We start from the raw sequence: 10,918 nt of genomic DNA on the forward strand, positions 1-10,918 counted from the left end.
GAAACGCTGGTGCCCGTCTGCTCTTCTGCCCTTCCTAGTGAGCTAAACAAAATCACCCGGGCTCTGCTTTCCTCCAGCAGCCTTACTGAAGCTGGATCATCGAACCCGGCTGTCTGCAGGTCGTTGGGGAGCTGCTCAAACCCCTGGTAACGTTCAGTTTTCAGTAGTCCGCATCCTAATTCAGCGAATGCTGAGGAAGGTCTCGCCCCAGTCTCTTTCCAAAACAGCCCTTCTGTGCCCCCAGCCTGGCTGCGGCCCCGCACTCCTGGGGGAGCGAGGCCTCGGATACAGCCCTGCACCAGTTTCCGTTTGGAGGAGGATGTCTGTCTGCCGTTGTGACCCAGCAGAGCCTGCTCCCCCTCTGGTAGCCTGGCCTCAGTCATTCATGCAAACAAAACAGTGATCCCTCATGTAAGCACCTGGTTGGTGGGTGGTTTTGACGAGGATCTTAAATACCAATCTTCTGCCAATAGTTTAAAAAAAAAAAAAAAAGGCAAACCGAAGAGATTACCATCAGCTTCACTTTTCCCTTTCTTCTTCTTCCTGTGTGAACAGAAAGGTGTTTTTAGGGAGTGTAGAGACATAGAAAGGTTGAGAGAGAGGAAATCTGGGGTGTAGATTGAAGCTGCTCTGAATGACAGAAGTTCACGATCTCATCATAAATAAATGATGGCGTGTGCTGGGCATACTTTTCAGTTTTCCTGTTGAGCAAAAGTTTATTGATGGTTTTATGATACGCTACCGAAAAGACGATTCTTATCTACAAATTATAAAGTGCAAGAGATTATGTTCAGATATGAAATGTAAATGCAAATTCAGATTACCTTGTGTTTTAAAATAAAATCAGGGCTGAGACTGTCGCTGTCTCCAAATCTCTGGGCTGCATATGAGACTAGTAGTGTTGTCTCAAAATGAAGTCTTTAATAATTTTAAGTAGCTCCAAACTTTTTATTGTAGGGTAGTCCAATGCTGTGTCTCCCCCTTCCCCTTAAAGACTGTTGCAGTGCTTCTTTTAAGATAATTCCAATATGCTTGTAATACCTTTTCCAAGATAACTGAATCATGTTCTCAGATTTTAGCTGCATTTTAACATACTATTCTTTTCTGGTAACCTGCACTGAAAAGCAAAGAAAAAATAAAAACAAATCCTGCCAAAGCATGTCAAAATTAAATAGGCAAAGATACATTCACTCTGAGTGTAAGGATGTCTATTAAATGACATAAGCACAAAGCAGAGAAGGGATAACAGAAAGGTAAAAATAGCTGTGTACTTATTTTTAATCTGTATCTAATTTTGGTGGAATTAAATAAAACCTGCTTGAGAACAGGTGACTCATTTAGAGTTGGTGAAAAATGACAAAGTCGTGGTAGGGATTATCTGAAATTAATGCCAGACTTTGATCATTACTTTTCTAGTTTGCATTCTCTATGATGCATCACATCTTGCTAGTTGTTTTAACTTATCACTTTCAGCTGATACTGTCAGTCAGAATGAGGGAAGTATTTTGAAAATTCCAGTTAAGTGATTTGGGAAAAAAAAGCACACATAATCTGTGTTTCAATGGAATAATAAAATTGCAGAAAAATTTCTTATATGTATCCACTGAAGATTTCACATGGTTATTTTAAAATGTATAATGATTCATAGTGGTAATAAAAGAAATGCATTTCATTAGTATAAATTTTCCTCTCAAAAGCTACTCCAGTATTGTATTTTTTAGTAAACATACCTACACATGCAAGCAAATGGTCCATATGTTTGCTATTCTTTGAAATGACTCCATTTACAATGGTAAATATTTACTAATTCCAGTGAAAGGAGTTAGCTGTTGTAAAAGTAAGTTCAGGAGATTTAGGCTAGGGATTGAAATTAACTTGTGTGGTAGTAACAGAAATCAATTCTTACAGATGGTCGTTCTACAAATGAATATTCTTTTTGGAGGAAGCTTTTAAAAATAAGCCAGAGTAGTGATAAAGTAATCAGTAATATTGGTGATTATACTCTTAATAAGAATTTAAAATTCTGTTTTAAAGGTTGATTGTTGACTTGCCTGTTCCTCTGCCATAAACTTCCAAACAGTCGAAGACCAGAGCTTCAGATTGTCTTGGTTCCCAGTACTGTAGACTTTTTTTTGTTTGGTTGTTTTTGTTTTTCAGTTAACATTCAATAGTAGTGAAGAAAAAGCGTTCACTATTTTCTGTGAGTTAAACTTAACATGAGTTGGTCTTTGAGATAATCTGTTTGGCTGTATAGGGAGATATAGACTGATACTGACACAACCAGCTCTTGAAGTGTTTGTTTATAGGAGAATTCTAGCTACATGCATCTATGTGGATCCATCTGGGATCTGTCTGTCTTGTTAAAGTAATCTCAATGCTCCATGCTTTCTTTTAAGTTTGGAAGATCAACTGGCATGAAAGACTATCAGCATTGTAGGGCTGAAGAGTTTCTTCACTGAGGAGTGGGGGAGAGCAGGAGGGATGTTCCCTTCTTAGAGCTTTACTGACTTTGCAAGAGAATACATTGCTGCTTTCCCCTGTTCAGATTTATATTATATGAAGCAACCACTACTTAGTACACTCTACTGAGAATACTAAGCAAAACCAAGTTTATCGCCATCTGAGTCCCTGTTTCAACATCCTTCCGAGTAGAGTAAGAGAGAAGCATTGCAGCCTGCCTTGAAGGCTGCAATTTACACTGTTAGACAAGCAAGGAGGGAATGAATTTCAGAATCCCAACGCTCTTAACAGATACCTTGTTAATCTCAGTTGAATTTTGTTGTTATTAAGTCTGGAATAGGAACGGATATGTGTTCATGGATATGCTACTACCAGAGTAGTATATCGTAGTACTCTGCATGCAGTCACGCACCATGTATGCAGGGAGAGAAAGAGAGGGAGGGATTCATTAGAACATTCATGTTTCTGGTGATCTTAAATGCAGTTTGATAAGAGTTTTCGAGTACTCTGAAATAGATTCTGTTACCTGAAAATGAGAGGTAGGCTTGAACAAAGTCAAGGTAAAAACATCATTAATATGGAGTTAATACTGTCGCATCTCATGTCTCTCAATTTCAAGTTTTGCAAAACTTAATTTCTGAAAAATCATGCATTGAAGTGTTCAGGTACATACCTGCATGCCTTTACTTCTGATGTATTGGAGCTGGAAACAGCCAGTGGGAATTACCTGATGCTGAGTGCAAGCACCTCAGTATCAAATAGTAGCTCTGAGACCTGTGAATGAGATTATCTCTATATTCTTCCCACAGAGAGCTTGGATGTGCCAGAGTTGCCTCGTTAGCTGTGTTTGAATCCGTAGGGGTGCAGAAACATGATGTGGGCTTAGATCTCTCTTCCCAGCTCTTTTTTGGGGCTGCATGGAGGCTTGCAGCTCTTGGAAATGTACCTCACTCCTGTTGCTTGTCACCCTCTTCCTTCTCTCTTCTGACCCACATTCTAAGAAGTGATAGTGAGGTGGTTCAGTTACCTAGAATCTCCTTCCCCAGATTACACTAGGAGAGGTTGTGTGAGAAAATGGACCTCCTTTGAAGGAACAGAGCCTTCATGAGCTCACTCTGCATACTAATTGGACCCATGTTCGCCTCCTACCCCCAAAAACACTTATTTCCCTCCTCTTCTGTTTCTTGTTTCCCTGTTTGTGTGTCACCTGTTCCTCTGTTACTTGTTACAGAACCTTGTCTTTTGTCTGGGCCCTTCACCTTTGTTGTGTGTTTATCCTACTGTTACTCTCATACTGTGCTCTGCCCGTCAGGCTGCTCTCCTGGTGAGCGCCCATCTATAGAATTCACTTTATTCAAAAGTTAAAAAGCAAAGTCTCTTCAGAATTGTTTACTTACTAATGAAAAATGAACCTTAATTATTTGAGGGAAATAAACACCAGTGTCTTCATGAGACTCATCAGATCTTGAGGCAATTAAAGGAGAAGGTAGAACACTTGGTTCACCTTCACCATTGCAGCAGAACTGGCCATCTGCTGTGTCTTCAGATGGTGCAGAGGTTGGAGGCTTATGTGGTGCTTGTTGCAGACAACTGTGGTATCAGTTTATTATATTTATGGTAGTCATTGTATGAGCTTAGTGTTGTGTTCTGTGTTTCTACTGCTGTGATATACATATGCTGTCAAGTTAAGTTTTATTGGTCTGTTTTGTAATGCTCTGTCCCCAAAAGCTAGCGAGACCATGACAGCTATATTGCCAGTGGCCAGTAATTAAAAAACAGTTGTTTTCCTTTCTGTTCCAGGCCATTGATGAGCCTCCCTATCTCACAGTGGGCACTGATGTGAGTGCAAAGTATAGAGGAGCCTTCTGTGAAGCCAAGATCAAGACAGCAAAAAGACTTGTCAAAGTCAAGGTATGTGGTTTTCCTGCAAATGCTTTTTTTTTGGGGGGGAGTCATCAATGTTCAAAATAGCACAACATGAAACTTCTTTATAGTCTCAAGACAGCTAAGAGGCTGTCCTTTCCTTGGAGGCTGGCAGTGCAGTCTTTGAAATAACAGTAAGCTTATTTTTGTTGGGAAGGGTTCCCCCCACCCCTACACAATTAAATACGTTGTTTCTTTCACTGCTTTGTCACCTGCTTGCATCCAGTATTTGTGGCCTTCGATGCCATAGGCTGACCTTAAAGTAATCGATCAAAATATGACAAACGTAGGCTTATATATGGGAGAATGTTATCAGAAAATAGCTAAAACTCCTCAAAGTAGGTTTAATATGGTTTCTTTTACTTCAGGAGCACAGGTCACTGCCATTTAGCAGTGGCAACTAGATAATGCTTCAGGAATAAGATGAAACCCTGCTGTCTTCCAACAAAGACTTGGCATATTGAGTCCTACAGAATAGCAAGCAGGGGATCTCACCTAATCTTTATGATGACTAGTTAATGACTGAATGAATCAATATGAGCCACATGCAGTACAAATAAAAATTGTGGAGAGGGAATACAAGAGATACATTTTAACATCCCTTGGAAATTTAAAGTATCATTTCTAGAAATAGAGAACAGTGTTTGGACTTGTTTTTATTATATAGTAAGGCTACACTGCAAAATGGCCTTATAATTCTCTTTGGATAGTGTTGCCCTAAAAGCTTCTAATCTGGGAGCAGGTACTATTTTTCTGCTCTGCCTTTTAACCTCATACAGAAATATAACAGAGCAAGGATCAAAAGCACTTAACGAAAAATAGATTAGATTGTTGCTCTGCAACAGAGTTATAGTGGCAGAATGTTTTTCTTGTATCTGCTGTAAATATACGTGAAAATGTGTGAATTGTGAGTGGTGATAACCTGTTAGAGAAGAGCCTCCATTATAAACTGTCATGCATTGCTTGAATCTGTCCTCGTGGTATGGCCCGTTTTTGCCTATAGTATGTGTGAGGGAACGAGCACTCCGAAAGCCCTGGTGGGAAGGACTATTGTCACTTATTTGATAATAATGTTAACTGTAATGAGGAGATGCTAATCTTAAATCTGACATCTGTAAAAAGCCTTCAGAGCAAATTACTGTTTGTTTTTTTTTTTTTTTTTTTTTTTTTTTTTTTTTTTTTTTTTTTTTTTTTTTTTTTTTTTTTTTTTTTTTTTTTTTTTTTTTTTTTTTTTTTTTTTTTTTTTTTTTTTTTTTTTTTTTTTTTTTTTTTTTTTTTTTTTTTCATTTTCATTAGTCATAACTCTTAACAGCATCAGCTGGTCTGTGCTTTACAGCATCATTGAGTTTAAGCGACTAAGTATTAGTATTTAAGCTGTTAAGTATCAGTATTTAAGTACAGGAATTGTGTTGTGCCTAGATCAGTGAAATCTTAACTCATTTTAGCTCTTTAGTGGGCTTTCAGCCCACCTTGTTAGGTGGCCACTTGCACTTAAGGTTGTTTTTCATTGATAAATATTTTCTTCTGGGTTTATTATTTGCAGTTTGGTCACTGCAATGTTTTGCAGAAAGATCTTGAAATGAAATGGAATAGAATTTTTACTGTAAGTTGTTTGTGGAGGCTGCGCCTAAAGCCCTGTGGATTGAAGTTTGTGTGTGTGTGTCTTCGCTGTTACTGTATAGCTTAGGGCAGTTAAGCCCCAGTACTGTTGTTGCTTTGTAGAGTAATGTGTTATGTGGTTGAGGGGTTTTTTGTGTGTGAGTGCAGTAACAATATCTGTTTACATTGTCTTTCCTCCACCAGGAATGTATATTCCCTAAACTTAACAGTGACCCCTTGATTTTTCTCTAAAAATCTTTTCAGCTGTTTCTGGCACATGCAGACTTTCCCCAGTATTAGCTCTAACCAAGGTTCTTATTATCAGGTGTACTTTGTCTGGAATTTTGGTAGTTTTTCTGCTGCATTTATTTTCCACTTGTTTAACAGTTTTTTCTGGTCCCAATATATTTTATGCCTTAGTCTCCTAGAACTACTAGGGGAAAAGGAAAGTCAGTTAACTTCATAACATCAATTTTAGTTCGAAGCTTTCATTTAAGTTTTATAACTAGATGCTCTGTTGAGAAAGGAGAATGGCAACAAAATTTTTTCAATATGGAGTATATCATCTTCAGGCAAGTAAGATACATTTAATTGCATCTCCTTTTATCTGTCGTCTTCTGTCAAATTCTGCTTCCTAGAATATTTTGAGGGGTACCTTCATAATAACTTTTCCATCGCCAGTATAATTTAATAACTTTATTCAAATTAACACAAGTGCTATGTATTTATCATTTCAGTATCAATAAGTGCTGTATTTTACAGTTCAGCAGTCTTTGGCAGGTTCTGTACATGGTACAGAATTTTACATTAACAGTGTAACTGCATTACACACTGTCATGGAAAGCAGTAAAACTTAAGATTTGCCTGGACTTGTGAAAAGTGTTGAAGGCAGTACAAATTTGACTAAAGGGCAAGCCTTTTGGTGTTAGAAGAGTGGTAGTCCACTCCATCTTCATTGGATCCATTACAGCTTTCTTAGAGAGCTGTTTAAGCCAGTTTATTTTGACAGTGTGTCGGAAAACAATTAGCACCATCATCCACACCCACTTCTATTTAGGCACCCTCCACAGAGGTTTCGGAAGAAACTGTTTTCTGTGCAGGTCTCTATTAAAGAGAAACTAGTGAAGCATCCGCTGTGTAGAGCCTACCAGGACTGTCTTTTCAGGATGGTGAAGAAAAGGGACATTCCAACTGAATCTAAACAGGTTGATGATGTCCTGAGTGTCTTAATCTTTTGCCTGAGACAGAAAGGATTCACACTGACAAATACTATGGGAATTAAAACCCACATTAACAAATACTGACATCACTTTCCTCAGCTTCCAGAAAGGCCAGTGGTGTCACAATGAGTTTGGAGTTTGAATATTTCTGTTAATAACCAGTATTTTTTTGAGTACGTATGAGTGTCTCGAGAAGCAAAAACTGTTGGTACCAAAAATCTTCTCCCCAAAAAGAGTCTAAGCCCCAAGGCATCTTTAAAAAGAAAAACTATTCTGGAATACACAATAGCAATTTGCTTTGTTTACCTTTCATCATAGTATGTTGTGGCTGGCTCATGGTTTTGGATAGAGTTCCTTTTTGCTGTAAAATACACTTAATTACATAAAGTAAATAATAACAGATTTCTCTAAATCGGAATTGATATACTGGATATTTCATATGAGCCAATAGTGACCACAGGTTTCAGTTTACTTTGCATCTGAACTGAACTTTTGATTTCTAGATAAATCCCCCACAAGAGAGAAATAAATACCTGTATCTGTCAGGCTGAAGTTCAGAAGGGTAGTCTTTGCTCAACTAATTCCTAGTCTGAATCCTTTGTCTGGCTTTCAGATCACAAAGTATGATTTTGTCTGTCTGGTGGACAGAAAGTATTTGCCATCAGTAGGTGGGATGACGCAGCTCTAAAAAGAACATACTTTCACAGCAATATGTATTGCTGTGGTTCTAACAGAAGATGGACAAGATGACTATTTCATGAAGTAGCACCTGGAAGGCAGTAAAGCATTTTAGTGCATTTGTTTTCTAATCAGCCAGTCAAGGTAGGCTCTCCTTAGTCTTGATTGTAGGTGTTGTTCTCAGCTGTTTGCTCCTTTGAAGGTTTACAAAACTCCTTAAACTCTACTCCTGAGGAGACTAAGTAGGAGAATTGGTCTTAGAGAATGCTGTAGTTCTGAAGGAAATTTTGCTATTGCTGTGTGCTACTGAGAAACTCTCAACAACAGTGAGAACATAACCTTGGGTACACTTGTGAACCAAGTCCTCGGATTTAATGTAGGATTGCTGTAGTTAAGAGTTACTATTACACAGCTGAATCTCATGTTACATTCCTACTTATTGTGAATGCTAAATAAAACATCATATACTTACACCAAGTGAGTGTGTTCTGCTGAACATTAGAAGGATCATTTGTGTGTGTTAATAAAATGTACATATGTACATAAAATGTAATGCCAGAATTTTCTCAGTTTCCCTGAATTTTAAAACCAGAGTGGACTTAAAACTTCAGGTGTAATTGGTAGGAGGATCCTATGACTTTCAGTGTGACCAAGTTAATTTTGAGTGAAATAAACGTGAATATCTGTAGCATCTGATACAGTTAACTTAATAATAAGTTTGAATTTCCAGACTGTTTTTTTTCTGAGGACAGCGTGTGTAGGATTAAAGACACAACTAATGATATGGGAAGATACCTTAGAAATACGTACAGGACTTACTTCAGTTTTGAAAGACTGAAAAGTTAGCTGTCTGTACATCTACTTCTAGTTAACTAGCAGCGCGTAGGCTAGGCTGACATTAACTGAAAGGCTATTTGAGTTGTTCATTTTGTTTAGTTGACAGCAGTGTCCTGTACTTCTTTTGTGTGAGTCAACTGTGAGGGAAATGCACTTTAATCAGCAAAAACAAAAAACCCCATGATATGGGGTTAGATATAGGTGCTAAACTGTTTGATTTAAGAGCATTGACATATAAATATTTCTTAAAAAATATTTATGCTCAGAACGCTTGAAACTTTCTCCTTTCTTGGTGTGGTACTAGAGCAGTACAATTCAAATCAAGAGAACTGCAGAGATCGTTTTGAGCTATTAAACGTTGTTGGTAAACTGTTTGTCACTTCCGTTAGAGGTAATGGTTCTAGTCTGAAAGATAAAAAATATTTTAGAAGTTTTGATGACTAAAAAATTGTCTCCTCATTTTTAAAATATATGAATGAAACACAGTTTTCAGCAAGTGGAATGATTATGGTGACTAACTGTAAGATGAGAGTAAGAGAAGGGCTATTGACATCTGCATGTGCTTTTGCTGCTCAATTGTATCAAGTGATTGTCAGTTGAATTATATTTTTTAGGTAACTTTTAGACATGATTCTTCAACAGTGGAAGTGCAGGATGACCACATAAAGGGTCCCTTAAAGGTAATAAATTTGTCTTATTTTGCTAACACTTTGAAAAGCATTCTTTTCCCATATTTGACATAAATGTGTATATGCAGTATGGGGTAAAAATGGAACGTTCAATTTATTACACAGGCTAGATAGGATCACGAAGCGTAAAAGGTAATGCTGCAAAGCTAGAGTTAGTATACTCTTCATGTTATGTTTTTCCTTTGTAGTTAAAGGGGATGCAGCATACAGGCTGATGCAAGCCTCTGTTCTTTTTGGCCTTAAAGTTAGGAAGTTTGGCTGGCTCTGATTTTTAGTCACTGTTGCTTTGGAAAACTCAGCTGGAGGATTTGATGGGCAAGCTCTTACACAAGAGAATGACATCACTCAAATTGGTTCTTGTTCCCCACCTGCTGGCAGGAAATAATCAGCTCAGTTAGTTGGCTTATTTTAGAGGAATGAAAGAAAGAAGTGTTTGAGGGATACAAATATATTCAAATGAAACTGGAAAAGTATGGTATATTTAACATAGAAATAGGATAGAAATTAACTCTCTTTGCTAAATTCAGAAGTGTTAACTTCATTGCCAGTTTTAGAAGTTCTCCAGTGCTAAGTGGCTTTTGTATTTTAGGTAGGAACTGTCGTGGAAGTGAAGAATCCGGATGGAACATACCAGGAAGCAGTTATCAACAAATTAACAGATGCAAGTTGGTACACTGTAGGTAAGAGAAATAGATAGGTATTTGAATAAAACTTATGACTTAAAAATAAGCCTGTGACCTGGACATGTCTTAAGCATGGTGAGAAAGAGATTCTTTTTTTTTTTTTTTTTTTTTTTTTTTTTTTTTGAGATACTTAGGTATTCAAAATTTGTATTAAAAAAACCCCCAAACCCAAAACCCTAAACTTCTTATTTTGGATTTTTATAAGAAACTGTATCCATCACAATGTGAAATTGGGACCCCAAATAAAGACTTAGTGAATTGCTCCATAATTGGTAACTGCTTCTTAGATACTTTTGTTAAATATTCTGAAGCAAAGTATGCTGTCATACTTCCTTAAAAAAGGAAAAGAAGTGCTTTTAAAACACAAGTTGCAATACTTACTTTTCCCTACTCTCAGACTTAGCCCTGATAACAGCTGCTATAAAAAGACATAGCTTGCTTTTTAAAGAAGTCTTTTCCTTGTTCATTTTCCCTATTTTCTAATGTGACATTTCAGACTTTAGATGATGTATCCACAGGCCCACAAGCAAATACAGCTTTTTTTCCCCCTTTAAGTATTTTTTTAAAGGCTTTATATACATGGGTTTACTCTTTGATGCTATGTACCAGTAGATCAATCTGCCTTGGGGAAAACTGGTCACCTGTAGAATGATAACATGTATTCCATCTGTGTACTGGTAGTCTTAAAGGTACTACAGGAAATGTACTGATTCTTGAGAAACTACATATCCCTCTCCTTGGCAGATAACTGGGACATGGGAAGATGAAGACCAGGTTTTGAAAGAACCTTCGCCAGACTTAGTTGTTTTCAGATATTATGGGTTTTTAT

General features: G+C 37.4%; 1 protein-coding gene across 1 annotated transcript in view; it reads left to right on the forward strand.

Moving 5' to 3' along the window:
* Window positions 1-10,918, forward strand: part of ARID4B (AT rich interactive domain 4B (RBP1-like)) — a 92,833-nt gene that overhangs the window by 25,672 nt on the left and 56,243 nt on the right. Inside the window, exons 2-4 of the mRNA XM_009329222.1 lie at window positions 4,261-4,371; window positions 9,332-9,397; window positions 9,996-10,082. Coding sequence (XP_009327497.1) covers window positions 4,261-4,371; window positions 9,332-9,397; window positions 9,996-10,082 — 264 coding nt within the window. The remainder of the gene's footprint in view (window positions 1-4,260; window positions 4,372-9,331; window positions 9,398-9,995; window positions 10,083-10,918) is intronic.

Source organism: Pygoscelis adeliae, unplaced genomic scaffold, assembly GCF_000699105.1.
Source record: "Pygoscelis adeliae isolate BGI_AS28 unplaced genomic scaffold, ASM69910v1 Scaffold77, whole genome shotgun sequence".
Lineage (NCBI taxonomy): Eukaryota > Metazoa > Chordata > Aves > Sphenisciformes > Spheniscidae > Pygoscelis > Pygoscelis adeliae.